This window comes from Antedon bifida, chromosome 2 (genome assembly GCF_963402885.1).
Source record: "Antedon bifida chromosome 2, ecAntBifi1.1, whole genome shotgun sequence".
Taxonomy (NCBI): domain Eukaryota; kingdom Metazoa; phylum Echinodermata; class Crinoidea; order Comatulida; family Antedonidae; genus Antedon; species Antedon bifida.
In genome coordinates this window covers 15250232-15268893 of record NC_136227.1, presented here as the reverse complement: position 1 = coordinate 15268893, position 18662 = coordinate 15250232, and the positions used below count along the sequence as shown (strand labels likewise).

Below are 18662 nucleotides of genomic sequence, written 5' to 3'. Positions count from 1 at the left end.
TCTAAAATGTGTAAACATAACATTTCATAACTTTGACAACATATGGGCATTTACGTGAAGTTGTGCACCTCCTATTTTTGAATGACGTCATAGTTGCGCAACGTGACTTACGCGCAATTTTATGAATTTCAATGATTGATTATAGATTAAAAACCAAAAGTCATTTAGTATTGACAAAATTTAAGTCATATCAGGGGCAAACTTTCTACGGATTAAAAATGGCATGTTTCACAAGAAGTTACGCGCGCACGCGCATTTAAAATTTCAAAATGCGCAAAATTAATTTCTAATCAACTTTTTATGCGTTTCTTGTCATTTTGAGCATGTCAAAAATTCCCACGGGCGCGCAATTTTTTACGCACGCGGTGCGCACGTAGCGTTAAAAACATATTTTTTTCTCTTGAATTATATTTTTCAAGTCTTTCCTAGTAATTTTGAAAACAATTTAGACCTTTTCCAGTTTAAATAACGCCATACGAACACGTTGAATTAGACAATTCGTGCGCGTTTTTTATGAAAAAGCTTAAAAAATCGTCAAAATTATGTCTTTTTTTAAACAGTCATAGTTTCTAAAGTAAACCGTGAACCGTTTATTTTTATTACAAAATCTAGAAGTTGATGAGTTGTAGATATCGGATCATGCATCGATAAGGCTAAAAAAACATTGTGACGTCATCGTATGGCCACACGAATGTAAAATATAGGATTTTTGTCTCTTTCGTTATTGCTCATCACATTCAATGGAGCGCATCACGCTTATCTGTATTCCTTTTTCTCCTAAATTTATATATTGTGTAGGTCAATCAACTTTCTTTAGCATGAGATAAAAATATTTTAATTTTTATGACGTCATCATGCCTAAAAATTTTAATTACGTGGGTCATTAATTTCATCTTTACAGTAAATTTTAATCTGTAATAGCTCGTAAGAATAAAATGTGATAATCACGATTAAAACGTTTTCTGGAAGCTATTGGATTGTAGATACGAATTCATGTAAACATTTTGCCAATCGGATGTTGTGACGTCATCATATGGCCAGTTGAATAAAAAAAGTCGTATTTTCATATTTTGCGTAATAGTTCATCACATTTAAAAGGGTGCGCATCTATATTTTACGTATTCAAATTTCTTCTACACGTTAATATGTTGTTCCTGAGATAATTTCCTCCAGAAATTGCTATTTAAGTGTTTCATTTTGATACCGTCGCCATGTTAAAAATTGGAATAAATGGCGGGTCCCGTAATTTCACCTATTCTACACTGTATGTAATATGTATACAGATTATACTCTTTGCATGTATATACTATATGACACAAATTGACAGAATTCAGCACTAACAGCATATCATATTCTTCAGTTCTTGTCATAATGCCATAATCTTTATCTGTGTGCAATATTCCAACGTATGACGTGCACGTGGCGTTTGTCGTTGTGCGGATAACTAACTCGTCAAAGTGACGAGTTTCATGTCTAGTGTACATTTGACCTTGTAATCTCCTTCCGTTTTTCACAAATAAGAGAGCCTAAATAATAGAAGTTTGTTTGAATTAACAGTTACGGTTGTGTAATTGTAAACAAAAATTGTCGTCATAATTATTTATATTTTTTGTATACATTATTACCGTATCGTTATAGTGGAGGTCATGCATTTTTAAATGTGGGCTCTTATTAGGTTCTGTTTTCGCTACAAAAAAAAAAACAAAAAACAAAAAAAAAAAAAACAAACGGTTAAAAACGTGTGATTATAAATAATTACCATCACATTTCTTTCCTGTCAACGTTGAGAGAGTTGCACTCCCATCAGACTATAAACATGCCCCATAATAATAACAATCAACCATTAAGGTAACAACAGTTTAACCACTAACGTAACCAACTTCATTAACCACCAACGTAACAACAGTTTTTAAACAACAGGTTAATAACGTAACTTAACGCAGGGAGATGTAAAATAAAAAAAAAATCTCCCTGCTTAACGTAACAAACTTCATTAACCATGCTTAACAAAACAACAGACTAACGTAACAACAGTAGAAAATTCATGAAGTTAAAAATCTTTTTTTTTAAACTTCAGTTTCCGTCCGTTTGTGTTTGTCTATTCTCTATCACACAGTGTCCAGCCATTGAAGTTTAAAGTATTTGGACAGACATATACAAATGGAAATGGAACGGCTTCATCACAATAAGGTTTCCATACGGAGTACAATGTGTGTCTTACGGATACAACATTTATTGCCCGTCGGACTAAGACAGATAATTTAAAATAGGCTGAAGTTTTAAGATTGAAATTTACATTTTCAGCTGTAAATCAACACACCATACGTCTAAAGATCAACACATTGAAGGATAGACACACCAACGTTGTCAGTATGATATAAACGAGGCCATATACATGGCTGCAGTCGCATGCTCAAGTTAGTGTTTACCGACCAACCGACCGACATAGTGAGCTGTAGAGTGGCTTTGCACGCGACTAAAAAATAAATAAATTTAGTTAAAATTAACACTATTATTTATCCTCTGGTAGGAGGATGATATTTGTTGCGAAGGAATGCTTGTGTTTTGATTTCTCGAAGCGGATTTAGCACAGTGGCAGAATCTTCGTACCTTTAAAATTGGGGTTTTGTTTCCCAAAAGATAGAATTGCTGCAATGTGTATGGCCTTGCTGATGTTTTGCCATTGATGGTTAACATTGTCTGTGTTTTTTGTGTTTAGTAATTTCTTCTGGAACTCAGACTGAAATCTATGCTGTTTGTCCTTGTTACCGGCGTTAGAAGTGCAGTGAATTCAAGGAGTCTACGTCCATTACTGTTTAATTTCCCAACACCAAAACATCCTTTGTGAGGGGACCAGGATAGAACATCTGCCCCAACACGTGCATTGAAATCTCCAAAGATAAGTAGTTGTTCATTTTTCAGGATCTTCATGACAGTATATTGAGTAGAACCCATAGAAATAATAGATAATAGAACCCACCAATTACTTCCGTCGGAGCTTGCATAGTCGGAGCATAGATATTAATTAGGCTAACGACTTCAAGATTGGTGTGAAGCTTCATTGAGATCGTCCGTTCATTTCCATCAGTAGGTAGTTCTATAAATGGCAGGATAGATCTACTCGTTTCTCTCCATTATTTGCACCTTTCCAGAAAAGGGTAGGCCAATAGTTTTTTTCCTGCAATTGAACCAAGGCCAGGAAGTCTGGTTTCCTGGAGTGCAGCTAAGTCGATATTTAATCGCTGTAATTCTTGATCGATTATCGATGATTTTCTCAGTTCAGCATTCAGTGTTATAGTGCGGTCTACTTGCCAATTGTGCAGGCTCTAATCTCTAACCACCCAATCAGAGAAGGCGGACTATGACGGATCAGTACCTAATTGGTCAAGGGCTGTTCAGCTTGAGGCAGGCGGTAACTAATCACTGGGATTAAATAACCTCTCCTACCGTCAGAAATAATTCGTAGCGTCCAAATGTCACGCCAATACAATCTAGACTTATAACTCGTAACAATTACTTCTCGATTTGTTTCCATCCTCAGATGCCAGAGTTTTCTTTTCCGGTGTGTGTTTGCCTGGGTGATGTTAAGAATCCATGGGTTACCCAAGCGCCACGAGTCCTCTCTCTGCCTTCCCCTGCGAATTCCAAAAAAGACCGATGCTATACATTTGGTAACAAGGTTGGTTGCAGCATCGATTTGCTATCATTAGTTGACTTCAATAGAAGGATGATGCGATCCTGTTTCAGTTTTCTGTTGCAGTTAACTCCCTTAGCTTTTAGCTTTACCTAGCCTAATCCACAAGGTAGTGGGTGCTAATGACCTATAGGTGTGCATTTTTACTCATATATGTGGGCTTATTTTACCCATAGGCAGGCCTATTTTACCCATAGGCAGGCCTATTTGCCCATACAGTAGGTGGGCCAGGGCGTGTCCACACTCCGGTGGGCCATGCGCCAGATACCTTCTATCGGGTTCCTGTTCTTCTGTAGCCCTTTCCACATCAGTTTCACTAGTCGCAATAGTAGCTGCTTACAGCGGGTACCGTACCGACGAGAAGGTTGTGAAATAGGACTTGTAAAAAGAAAGGATATAACTTCCCAATGGACTGTAATATATCCGCCATATACCAGTACAGGAGAGTAACAGGATAAAAAATGGTTGTAGTAGAGTGAATGAAATGATGAGAAAAATGAAAGAGACTGATGGGAACCACAGGCTAGGCCTCGTAACGCATCATTAAACTTCACCCACCTTCATCCAACAAAAAAACATAACTGAACTTGAAAATTGTCAACTTTCTTAACAAAAAATATGACGAAACAGTTTTTAAAGTCTAAGATTTCTTAACCTTTTTTTTACTGTTACGTTGGTGGTTAATGGAGTTTGTTACGCGCACGCACGTTGGTTGTTAATTTTTGTTACGTTAGTGGTTAATGTTACATTGGTAGATTGTTACATTAGTGGGTGTTTGTATACATGCGTCCGCACGAACCGCATTAGTTTTACCCTCACCAAGTTCTTTTCTGTTTTGTGACAATGATGAGAATGTAAATGATTACATATTATGTCGCCATAGGTTATAATATATATACATTGTTCATTTAATTCATTCTGATTAAAATATCCATATAAAGATACATACAGTATAGAAAAACAAAAACAAAAAACAAAAAAATCCATTCTGAAAGTATCATAATACTACTGCAGCAGTACTAGACCTGGCCCACACTCCGAATGAGTGATAGATTAATTTAATTTACCTATGGTATAGTTAGAAATCGTTTACAATATAATAACTATTGATTGTTCTAATTAAAACATTACCATTAATTCGTTTCATAAAGATTAGACATATACCCTCTGGTTAATATGGATCCCGTGTTTTCGAATTCTAGAAAATGGAAACAATTTTAGAAAATCTGAGTATTCTTAATTAAATCTAGAAAAACACAGATGTTGGCCTATGAGTTTTCTAGATGAATCTAGAAACTCATATATATCCGAGATCTGAGATATATATCCGAGATCTGAGTTTATATATAGACACCCTTCTTAGGTTATAAATAAAGATTAACCCTTTGAAGACGCGAGGTTTCTACCCCAAGTCACTGAGGCTAAAATAAGGTATTTTTAATAGGTTTAGGAAAAATTCAAAATACATTTTTAACTGTAACTTTCTGCAACTACTTTCTGCCTTCCGAAAAATGTCATTTTTTTACCTAGGTCAAAGTCAAATGCTCAAAAAGTGCAATTTCAGTGACCCCCAAAAGTCAACCCGTACATATACGGGCCTCGCGTCCTGGGAGAGTAAATTACCCCGTATTGGAAACGGATCACGTCTTCAAAAGGTTAAATAAGGATATAACCTCTAGTCAATGGAAAAAATATCATTAACGATTTAGTTCTTTGGAAGGAGACGCCTGTTTAGTTCATCATGTTTCATCATGAAATTAGAATTTAGCCTGTGACTAACGAGACAAAATACAGGCCTAATTCCAATAATTATTTTATATACAAATAAAGTCAGTACCGTACACTAAAACATTTAATAATTCTAGAATATAAAATGGCCATCTTCAATAAGTTCTACATTTGTCTGTGGCATACAATTCAGAAGATTATCAATTTCGTCTTCTCCAATGATGTCCCCTATGTCTTCCTCTCTGCTGTAATAATCGCATGTAGAGACTGGAATAAACTCCGTCAAACCAGCGTGTGCGTTGTCTACTTTTACACGTAGAACCTCATCTAATTTCCAGTAAGGATCTGTAACGTTCTCTCGTCCACATTTTTCTGACTTCTGAGGTTTATTTGAGGAAACTGACTTCATTGGCGTGTAAGGATTTGAGTCCTGCTTATTTCTTGTGCTTTCCACGAGTAATGGAGACAATTGCAGTGCATCATCATCACCTGTTTGTTGCAGGCGAAAGTATGCCGTGCTTTTCTCTTTAACTGCCATTTTGTCAGTGGTAACTGGTGATGAGTTTATAAAACCACTTTTCGTAACTGGTGAAACTTGGTCAATAGACGGTACAACCATGTAAATGTTTTTCCCTTCTATCTGAGAATCAGGACTAAACTCATGAAATCCTTGATCAGAACTTGTTGAACTGCGGTACGATGTAGGTAAGTCCGACTTCTTCGTCTTCAAGTCATCAAAAACTTCCTTTTCTACTGATCGTGGACGAACGGGGCTAATTTCCTAAATAAAAGAGATATCTTTATTAAACATGTTATTTCACGTCTATAAGGACAAATACAGTGAATGCGTGGTTCTATAAACAACATTTCATTACCACGCAAAGTGGATTGAATTTCGTGAAATACACACCTACATCATTTAGGTAGAGGACCCTTTAATATCATTTTTTAATGACGGATCTTCACGGGTTATCCTTATTAAAGATGACAAATAAATAATAAATCATCTTGGCTGCCTAACTCTTAAAGATGTATTGTCCCCCAAAAACATGAAAAATGAAGATTAATTAAATCAGAATTTGGATAGGTTATTTTGTAGTTTTAATAAAGTTAATCACTTCCATAGAAAAAAAACGAAAAAAAAATGTTTTTACTTACAAAATGACAAAAATAAATGGTTAAATTAAACCAAAAACCATTGGCTGGCAGCCAATTTGACTATTTTTTGCTTTAAATTACTGATTTTTCAGGTAAATACATTTTTTTTCCGGTCCAATTTTTGGTCAAAGAGGATAACTATTAGGGCCTATGTGACATTAAAATGGCATATTCAACAAAACAATTTAAAAAAATATGTTTTCAGGGGGACAATACATCTTTAACTTGAAAACAATAAATGATATTTACCACTTTGAAGAATTTTGGTTCAGGCCATTCAATGAAAATTCGCTTACGTATATACACATTAAAAGCTCCAAAAAACAGCATAACAAATAAGATAATAATTCCCACCACAAGAAACGGAATGATAAATTCATCTGAAAGTACAACATATCATGAATTGTTGCAAATTTTCTGAAAACATGAACATTGTAAAAGAAAAACAAGAGAAACAATCATTTTTTTTCTATATGGATTATGAACTTACTTACTTGAATATACGATCACATCTAAAAAAATAGAGGCAACTTCCTTAATTTGATCACACAAATGCACCCAAAATATTATTCAAGCAGGTAGTAAAATTACGCTATTTTCAGAGTAACGTATGGCTATTGGTAAATTTGCCATGAGAAGATATTATATGCAGTAGTGAGGCTATTTCTAAGCATTCAGTAGTAGAGAAACAACAATAAGTAGGCCTAACATTGTCGCAATTAAACTCGACATGTGTGCTATTCTAAATTGTAATAATTGTTTTTTCACATACTAGGCTGATATTGCACTGCAACTGTATTCAGAGTTACGGGTCTCTCGGTCACCAAACCTAAAAAAAAAATGAAATTGGTAAATATGAGGCTCTAATGTCTATCTCTAGTTGTACATTATGTCATGAAGTAAAATTTGCCAACATTAAAGTAAAGTAAGTGTTGAGCACTTTTCAGAATATTACCGTAGCTTTTGAGAAGAAGCCAAATGATTTCCTTACTTTACTCAATGATACAGAAAAATGGTGCATACTTTTGGTTCTGATTTAACCATATATTGAAACCCTTATTTACTATTAGTTGTTTAAGTATTAATTGACGATGAAAACAAAGTTTACCCCGAATATGGGTGTTTTCCAAATACATGCACAAGCGAACCCTCTAGGTATCATAAAGAGACATAGGCCAACACACCTTGTTTCAAGCATTTGAACTCATATAATATCCTGGTTGGAGGACCTTCGACTTCGACTTCAAACGTGTCTACCTGAACACTCCTTAGCTCTAGATTATAGACAATGGTGGTTTTCTCTGTGATGTTGTTGCACGGCACATTTATGTCAATGTTATTCAATGTTAATTCTTCCTCAACACTTTCATTCAGTGATTGTCCAGTATAGTTTCCCGTAATGCGGTAAAAATACTGATTTTCTTCATTTGGTGTTTCCCATTGTAGTGACAAGACGTTTTCGTTTTCTGACGATGTAGCGTTCACGTCTATGATCATAGAAACTACAAAAACAAATTTTCCATTATTTTTAGACAATAAAAAAGAAAATATTCTAGTCACGTACGGTATATATTGGTCGAGAAGGTAAACTGTTCTTTTTATATACATTATGAGGATTTTGATATTTCATTTCATTTGGTCATTATTAATGCAGATATGATTAGTGAGCACATAATGACAACTTTATCTTGCAGCTGTCACCAGATACTATCTAGCCAACTATTGTAAGTCAGTTAGATACAACTCGAGGTGGATTAAACACTATAGTGACAGCTGTAAAATTGGTATAGGTATACGTATTCCGAATGACTTTAAAACTCACTGGGTAGTGTGACAATTGGACTCCAATCACTGAACTGGTGATGTAGGCCTAATGAAAACCTTGATCGCACTTGAAATTCATATTCAGCTACCGCTGTCGTAATCTCCTCAATAATGATCTGCTTTTTATGCTGTTTTTCAATCTAATAAAAACAATTCGCTTTTAGTAACCTTGTCAATCATTGGGAGCTACATGACCTTATTTTCTTTTGAAGCATTTTGTTACGTTTAAGAATCGTTCAATTTTCTAACGAAACTGTATAATCACGAGCGTCAAATGTTTCAGATGTGTTGTAGAAGATGACTGAATTATTATTGTCATGTCATCACAGTAGCTAATACCACAAAATCAGTGCAAGTATTTTCACTTGCACTGCTGATGGAGGGCAAGTACTACCCGAAATTTTGATTTAGATCTTTGCTTATTATATTTTTCATATCCATTTGAGATCTAGTCACAGTCTTGTCATTTTTTAGTAATTTGCCTTTAGGTTTAATAAATAAATTAAAATAAATAAATCCTGCATAACGGAATAACAATCTTTTAAAAAGCGTGCTTTATTATTTTGAAGATTTGTTTAATGAAGCCAAACAACGTAATCTTTTTGAAGGAAGTGAGTCGAAAATATTCTACAAAAATGTTGTTTAACGATTTGAAATATATATTATACACAAACGTAATAAATATATATTTATTGCCGATTTTACTACATTCAAATTTAATGAGTTGGTAAATTCGTGATATACGATAGTTATTCCACAATTCGTTGTCTCCTGATGATAAAAATATGACAAAACAAATAGTGAAAATGATTGTAACTTCATTACCTCTTCTGTCCATGTTTCACTTAAACGTCTGTAACGAAGTTGAAACCATAGCGAGTTACAATAATAGCAATCTTCTTGTAATTTCCAGAATACTATGACGTTTGATTCCCCCACTGAAACTCTATCAATTAATGGTGACAAAGGTACGGCTGAAAATACAACAAAATAAAACGATTAGAACGTGCGTACAGCCATGAGAGTTACTTCAGTGAATCTTTAATTTAGATAAGTAACGTCTGCCGTACATCAAAAGACGGTTGTAGCATAACAACAGAATCATTAAGACATTCTAAGGTTACCGAACATTATTTCTTTTAGGAGACACAAATCAAACCTAACTTTACTAGTGTTTATTCCTCATGCTAATCTTCAAACAATTTAGATATTATTTAAGATTAAAAATTATGATTTTCGTTATGTTATACTTCAAAAGCTCATTGAACGAAACCCGTATCCCCGCCGGATAAATCACATAAGTCACGTAAAAGGGATTAGACATTTGATCTTCTGTGGTGCTTGTATATTTTATGAAATAATTCGATGGTAATGATCTATATTTTCCAAACCTGTGCTAAATATTGGCCTACAGACCTTCATTCTTAGAATCAAATGTGGATGTTGTATTGGCAGTACCAAACATATTTTCAACAACTACTCGTACTAGATGTGCTCTCATTGGATTACCATCATTTTCTGAAACTTTGCACGTGCTGTCGTTTAGCTTATTAGAACAGTTGATCCACACATTAGAACTGTTTCTAAGGGGATTAAAAGAATTCATAATTCAATATTAATTGTTAGTAATCAAAATTCTATAAACAGTAATCAGTAATCTGTAATCAATAATCCGTAAATCAATAATCTGTAATCGGTAATCTGTAAACAGTAATAAATAATCTGTAATCGGTAATCTGTAATCATTAATCAGTAATAAATAATTGGTATTCATTAATTGGTAATCAGTAATTTGTAATCAGTAATTTATAATCAATAATCTGTAACCAATAATCTGTAATCAGTAATACTCAATAACTCAATAATATTTAATCAATAATCTGTAATCATTTAACATAATAGTATTATTTTGTTACTTTGTCTTTTTTCATAATATTTGATTATGCACCTGCAGCTGTTGAATTTAAATAAAGGAGCGATGACAAACAGACAGACAAATGGTTGGTGTCACATTACGAGACACTGTGATAAGAGAAGAGTAAGAATGGCAGCCGAGAACCGGCAACAGAAGGGAAGACAAAAACGCAGAGGGACGACATTATTTCTAATACAGAAAAAAAACTTTGGCTAGGCCAGCACAGAACAGAAACGAATGTCAAAGGCTTGAGGAGGGCTACATCCGACAGTGTTATGATGGAGCCGAGGTAAGGCAAGGTTATGCATTCTGTATTAGAAATGAAACATTTCTTTAGGTATGATAAGACATTTATTATTTGTGTGAAAAGCAATGGTTCTAATTATTTGTGTTATTTATCAATAATACAAATCACTTACTGAAATTGAAATGTATAGACACTTATAACTCCGGTGAATTCCGTTCCCCATGTACACAAATAATCAACAATATTTGTCGATCTGCAGTTTAATGTTGGAGACGATGGTACGACTAAAGGATACAAAATATAGTAAGGTATATAACTATCTGTTCTGTGGATTCTTATTACATGTAAGGAGTGGTTTTCTATAATAATAATAAATCTCATCTCAGTCTCCAGCCACATAGAATAAAAGACGAAAACAAATGGTTTAAATATATCATGTTTAATCTGGGACGGTGCGGCCATACACGCCAATTGCTACATGCACCGCCGCGACATCTCTTTTTATTATCGGTAATTAAATAGATTCTAGGACTTCATAAAGGTAACATTCAAGTTAAACCTCGTTCATAATTACCCGTAAGTTGGCTTCATGGATCAATTATCGTTAAAGATGTATTGTCCCCCTGAAAAAATAATTCTTATACATTTGTTTGTTGAATATTCCATTTTAATGTAACATAATAGTTATCCACTTTGGATTTAAAAAAAATGTAATTTAAAGCAAAAAATGGTCAAATTGGCTGCCAGCCAATGGATTTTTGGTTGAATTTAACAATTTATTTTGTGAAAAGTGAAAACATTATTTTTTTTTCTATGGAAGTGATTAACTTTATTAAAACTACAAAACAACGTATGCAAAGTCTGATTTGATTAATTTTCATTTTTCATGTTTTTGGGGGCAATACATCTTTAACTTTGATGGGATCAAATCATGTTTTCAAAACTATGTATGCCATTGACTTACTACCAACTGTTAATGACGATGTTGATTTATTTGTCGTTACTCTTCCATTTTGTTTTTCTACAAGTAAAAAGCAATCGATCCAATGTTCATGACCTGTCATGTTTAGGTTTGTTAAGGTAAGAATGGCTTCTGTACTTGAGATTACGGCAGTATTTTTTCCTGAATTAATAGGTACTTCGTCAATTTTCCATTCAATATCCGAGGCATTGTACGATGTTTTTGTTTGATCTAACGTACATGTAAAGTTCAGGGTGGAACCGGCCAACGAATATGGATCAACGGGCGTCAGTTTAAGTGCTGCAAAAAAAAAAAAAGTTTAGGTACGTACAGCATATAGTTGTGTCCGCACCCAACAATTACTGTACAACAAAGAAAATAATGGTAACATTGTAAAGAACAACGACAGTGAAATAGTTAATTCAAAAATGTTTATTAAAGAAAAAATTGAAAAAAGAAAGTCTTTATTTGTTTAACATTATAAAGAAGATTTATTAACGTATCAAGCAAATATTTCTATTTTGAAACATAGGTGTATTATAAGAAGTAAGTTCCATCGTTTCCTCAGAATTTAATCTTAAGTTAAATAGTTAAAATAAACAAAATGTTGGTGTCTACGTACATGATGTAACTTTGAAAGCGCAGACAGTGGTCAAAATAATCAAAATCTGGAACGTCCTCAATGAAATGTTTAATGTGTAAGAGAGTTCTGCCATCGTCTTTGGAACAATAAAAAGCTAGTTGTTAATGATAGTATACAAAGTATTAACGTGATTGGTCGAAATAAATGATCGGAATGATCGTTCTAAATGATAATCGTACAGTATGACATCATCGAAGTACACAAACTAAAATGAGAGTGTCAAAATAAAAACATTAACTCTAAGTGACTGGAAACATTCTTATTGAAAGGCAAATGTAACCTTTTTTATGTAATATAACGGATATTGCCTTATTTAAAAGATATTCTATAACATTTGAGATCCTCCTTTAGGCCTAATAGTCAATATTTTTTCTCACCAGACTATAATTTCCATAAGCGCTACGCGATTCGAGGAAATAGGAATCCCTTCAGAAACAAGGCCATATAGATGGCTGCAGTCGCGTGCTCATTAGTGTTTTCCGACCGACCGACCAACCTACCAACTGACCGAAATTACTGAACATGTTTAAAAATGTTGAAATGTTTTAAAAATATTTATATTTTTTTAATTTACACGTGCGTAGCCTGTCACTTTTGACGTGCTCGTATAACGTAATTTCGAGTTGAAAAGTAAGTCAAGAAAACAGAAATCGGGCAAAAAGAGTGCGCAATAACATTTAACGCGCAATTTTGTAAACGCTTAAAATTGCCTGAAACGTACTCTTATTTCATCGAAAATAAATTTTGAAAATTTTAAGCGCGCGTACGCATGCGTTACATGCGCTACGCACGTAATTGTATTGCCATATGATGATTTATGCCCTGAAATTTATGAGTACCAAATTTTATTTAATTGTGATTCATGGTTGTGAAGATATGATTACAAACGTGATTTCGTTAAATCGTGCGTAGACCGCGTAATTTTTTATTGCGCACCGTGAAAACATAACCACATCGATTCCTGGCCATAAGGAATATACTGTGAAAAATTGACTTAGCTGGATTAAACTGATATCAAGATAAAGTCAGAAAGCGATAAAACGCATAGTGATACCGGACCGACAGACAGACCGACCGACCGACCGACCGACATAGTGAACTATAGAGTCACGTCCACGCGACTAAAAATATGATTTTCTCGAAGGAGGATCTCATATGTTATAACACACCAAGCATGCAATATCTGCATAATTTCATAGCTATACAGAAAGAGAAACTTCACAAGTAAAATATATATATATAAATAAAGAATCATCGTATGCCTCTGGTTAATTAGGTGTTTTTAGTTGCCCATTCTTTGAACTTTCTAACCAATACTATGACAATCTAATGCGAGTAATCACATTACCTTCGTTTCGCTTACGTCCTTGCGTTACGTCCAAGAGGAGAACTAAGCTTTATTTTCACTGACGTATTTTAAAATGTATATCCTGTTCATAATGCAATCATGGTGATATGCGAGATTACTTTAACCCAATGTAAACACACTTCTAATTATGATGTAAATTATTGTAAAAGTCGGCAGTACCATTAGGATAATTGTGTCATTTCGTTATCCGTGTACGTGAAGACCGTTACCTTATTATAAAATTGAACAAAATATATAGCATTTTAACACCTGCTACTGTATGAGTAGTACCGTATCTAGACGTGGCCTGCGTCTTGTTATAATCCAACACAATCCACGATTTTTGTATGAAACGCCATGTGTCCCAAATATGTATTATAAAATACACCGACTATGAATTACCATTTATAATAAATACCACATTTATAAAACCACATTTAATTAATTTAATCAAATTGTTATACAGTAGGCTATCCACATATATTTTGACTATTTACACCGAACTATTGCAGATCATGTACGGTGACATACATAACGAATAAAAATAGGCTTATAAACGTGCCTTCAATAACAGAGAAGTCTCTATAGGTATTAACTCCAATAACGCTTTATATATTTCCGATAAATGTGAGCCGACTGTGTCATTAGCACATGTTATCAAAAGCATCTTTATTCGGAGAAACAACATCAAGATAAACATAACTTAACTGGATAGCACTTAAAAAACAAATTGCGAAAGAATGTTTACGAAGTGGTATTGACTTATGTCTATATAATAATAAACTAATTATTGGTATAAATCATGTACTACTATATAATTATCATAACTTAGTTAACAGGTCTAAAATGTAGGGTATAGCACTTACACCTAGGCCTAACTACATTATAATCTCACTATAGAGATTTAAATACAACGCCTACTATGTTTCCATTATGTTTGCCTTCCTCCTAACCAACACTTTATAAACACAGTCATACTGATAGGCCCTAAGTAGCATTAACTCAGTTAATTAGGCCTACGCGTCCTCCACTAATAACATGATCATACTTACTCAAAGAGGTTTGGATACAGCGCCGACTAGGCAATTATTAGTATCAATCCTCTTAAGCTGTATAATAATATTATAGTAAAACACTCACATAAATAAAGTAACTCCGAAAACTATGTAAAACCATTGAGGAAATAAGACTCACCAGAGGTATTGAGAGCATGCACCGACTCTAGGAACAACGTACACCATTAAGAGCATGCACCGACTCTAGAAACAACGTACACCATTAAGAGCATGCACCGACTCTAGGAACAACGTACACCATTAAGAGCATGCACCGACTCTAGGAACAACGTACACCATTAACAATCAATTCACCCATCCATATCATGTTGTCATTCTCTCGATTTAATGTTCACTAATCTAAAAAGAACCAATATTATAAGTCACCGATTCCAGTGTGTGTACAATAACAATAGCAGCATACTAAACACAAATAGAACACAATTACCTTTGTATGTATGTATAACGTTTGACTTGAATTTAAACAGGATGCATGTGTTCTCTTGGTAAAATGCAATCTGCAATATGTATCAGCTGCTTCACAAAGAAGATAACGTTATTCCATCCATAATCCGTACAGGTTACCTACATCTTTAATAAGTCGTTTGTTATACACAGTTCATTGTTGCTATATTATTATTCATGGAGAGCACTCCCGGATCACTTCATTATTTCTTATAGTATATTTTGAAACAGTTTTGAATAATACAATGTTTAACCAGGTTTTATATTTTTTCTATATATTTGGTATTAATGAAAATAATGTATTTGTTATGTATATTGGAAAAAATATATAAAAAGAAATATGATTTACAATATGATTTTAATTATTTGTATATAATTTGACACACGCACCTACAAAGACGCAGACAACTGATTGGTAAACTTTTACTTTGATTAGAAGAATTAAATAATGGATTTGATATAATAATTCTAATTTTTGTTAATTATAATCACAGACAAAATGAGATTTTAGGCTATAGTAATCATTCATAATACCGTAAGCATTAATCTACGCATTGCGTAGCCTACGCCTTGCGTGTGAAGCCACTTACTACGCCACGGCCATGGCGTTAGATAACTAGCCTAACGCTATGTCGTTTGTTCCACAGTCCATTGTTGCTTGATCATTTATTCATTCAGAGCACATCGGAACTCATTTTTTAAATAGTATATTTCTAAACAATTTTATATAAAACAATTTTTAAAAACCAGATTATATATATTTTTATTTTTGTAATGAAAAATTGATGATATATTTAATATGTAGGCCTATACAGTATCCAGTATAGGCCTACTTTATACTGGATAAAATATCAAAAAAAGAAATATATTTGACATATTATTAATTTTGATATAATTTAACGTACGATCACGCACATACAGAGACGCAGACAACTAAACTTTAAATAAATGTTTATTTGATTTGATATAATAATTCTAATATTTGCTACGTCTACTCTGAGACCCGTAAGGTCCGTATTAATGACTGGACTATCTCTGGATTTAGTCTGGACAATATTTAGTCCTGGACTAAACCAGTATCAGAATCGGCAAAAGATAGTCATGAATACGGGCCAATGAGATTGTAGTATGCATCATGCAGTCATTCACAGTAAGAACCTAAAACAACAGTCACTGATCGTTTTATATTTTAGTACATAGATATAGATATCACATACCAGTCAATAAATCAAATTTAGTCCAAAATATCATAACCAGCAACTACAATTGAAAAACATTCATGTAAACAAGAAAAACAATTTACAAATATATTAATAAACAACTTCATTTAACAGGTCTGCCTCATTAGCCCTTAATTTCAAAAACTGAACTTGTCATGTCACACAACAAAGCGGCAAGTACGCCACCAATATTTTGGAACGTAAGTGATAACAGTTATCAGACATTCAAACACTCTCCGTTTATTTAAGTGTTGATATACTATTTGTTAGCAAAGTGTATTTAGAAGTGATAGTGAGTTGAAAATTACAGTAGACCTGTAAAGATGGTCTATGATTGTGTAAATACTATTTTAGGAAACAAATGCAAACTTTATGTCTGTTATACTAGTAGGCCTACTTTAACTAAAATCATTGGTAATGTTTGTCTTGCTACAAGATGTATTGTCCCCCAATAACATGAACAAGCACGAATGTGCAATACTCGGGGTACAGCGAAAGAAGCTGTAATGACGTCATAAGACCGGATGCAACGTCACATACACATCAATAACCGCGCTACCAAATACGGCTATATGGTACCATCTTCGAGACGTGATATGGCTGCATCCGGTTTGAAATTAAAAAATCCGGCTCTATAGATTTGAGGACATGTCCTTGTAGTATATTCATGCTAAATCTGAGCTCAATACTACAACGAATAAGGGAGGAGTAGTTATAAATCGCACTTTTTACTCAATTGTGTCCAGATGGAGGAAGAAGAGGAGAAAATGAGTAAGTCCTAGACTCGGGTACCCCGAGTAAAAATAAAAATTAATTAAATCAGAATTTGAATAGGTTAGTTTGTAGTTTTAATAAAGTTAGGCCTAATCACTTCCGTAGAAAAATATTTAGTAGGCGGCCTACTAACTATAATGGCAGCAATAAAGTGTAATTTGATTGTATGAGCATTAAGTGATGGATTACTCAAACTGTCGCTTGTCATTGGTCAAAATTAGCATGGCAAATACTAAAACGTCAACAACGAAAGAAATGTGCTCACCCCACAACTAACGTGTACTATTTTCTATAAATCGATAACAATAGGCCTATAAGAAGTAAAATAGGCATACAATATTTTTCTAAGCATGCAATTTAGGTAAAAATACACACAATTAATTTTTCAATAAAAATAGGTAGTCTGTGTAAAAAAATAATATAAAAATATATTAGTTGTTAAGGTTTTTGTTTTTTAATTGTTGATTTGTATGTTTGTCTATTGTTTATGGGGCCCTCAAAACGACAACAAAACATAAAAAATAAACAAGTTTAGACAGTTAAAACTCAAGAAAGTGATAAAAATGGCAAGAGGCAATAAAAAAAAAGATTCAAATGTAGGCCTACAATAAAAAAGCAAACATTTTTAAAATGTTGATTAATTAATATAAGTCATTGCAGTAATTTCCCAGGTACGTACTTCTCAAGATCCAGGTCCGACTATAAAATGTAGAGTCACCCTTTTTCAACAGCAGCACATGTGTGATGGCTCCCCAAAGTTCTCAAAATGAAACCCATATTCATATATGTGGTGAACAAGTTGTTACGTTTGTTACCGGTAATATTTTGTGGTAATAATGTATAGTATAGTGAATGTTGATAGACAAAAATGGCGAAATAAATGTAAAGGTACACTCTACTAAACTACTACTAGGGGCCTAGCCTAGGCCTAGGCCAGGCCCTCTAGCCTAGGCCTAAACTTGCCTAGGCCTAGTAGCCTAGGCCTAAATACTACTCTACCTAGGCCTAAGTGTCTGTAGGCCTACTTATGTAGGGTGATGTAGGCCTATGGTTATACCAGACAAAAAGGGTGCTAGAGTAATACTAATATTATCGTAGAAGGAGCAGATAGGCTGGCCCAAGCCTAGTAATACTAAAAAAGTTAGGCCTATAGCTAGCTAGGCCTAGGTACTGTTTAGTTTAGGCATATAGCCTAGGCCTGTCTTGCTTACTATATAGATAATCATAGCAGTTTTCCGACTGGAATTACGGAAAGACTTAAAAAAAAAAGGTTTCAAGATGATTTTAGGGGCCAAACCATATAATATAATTATAAATAAAGGAAGTAAATTCATTAAACATCTTTCTATCAAAAATTGATAAAATTCACAGTGTTAATGAATGGTGGCACAGAATAGTTACTAGCTCTGTTGTTAAGAAGAAAGCTAATTGTAATACAGTACTCCCTGTCCAAATTGGTGGGCTGCCTTTTGATGGCTTACTTCCTGGCCTAGCCTTTGACCATGATTTAAGATGGAAGCAACAGACTGAATAAAGTTTACTTAGAACAGTAGGTGTGTGTTTAAAAAATTCATTTTTTAGTGACTTACTGATTCTATTATTTAAACTCAGCTCTGCCTTGAAAATTTCT

At 33.8% G+C, this 18662-nt stretch overlaps 1 protein-coding gene across 1 annotated transcript; it reads right to left on the bottom strand.

The window, feature by feature from the left end:
• Window positions 1–4489: 4489 nt before the first annotated feature.
• Window positions 4490–14784, bottom strand: LOC144835089 (uncharacterized). Its single transcript, XM_078690122.1, has 11 exons — window positions 14713–14784; window positions 12150–12246; window positions 11531–11827; window positions 10739–10850; window positions 9821–9987; window positions 9230–9378; window positions 8403–8544; window positions 7765–8082; window positions 7353–7409; window positions 6830–6960; window positions 4490–6203 (listed from the first exon to the last, which is right to left on the bottom strand). Exons 1-11 carry the CDS (start codon window positions 14728–14730, stop codon window positions 5556–5558), a joined length of 2136 nt encoding a protein of 711 aa, XP_078546248.1. The 5' UTR covers window positions 14731–14784; the 3' UTR covers window positions 4490–5555.
• Window positions 14785–18662: the final 3878 nt, after the last annotated feature.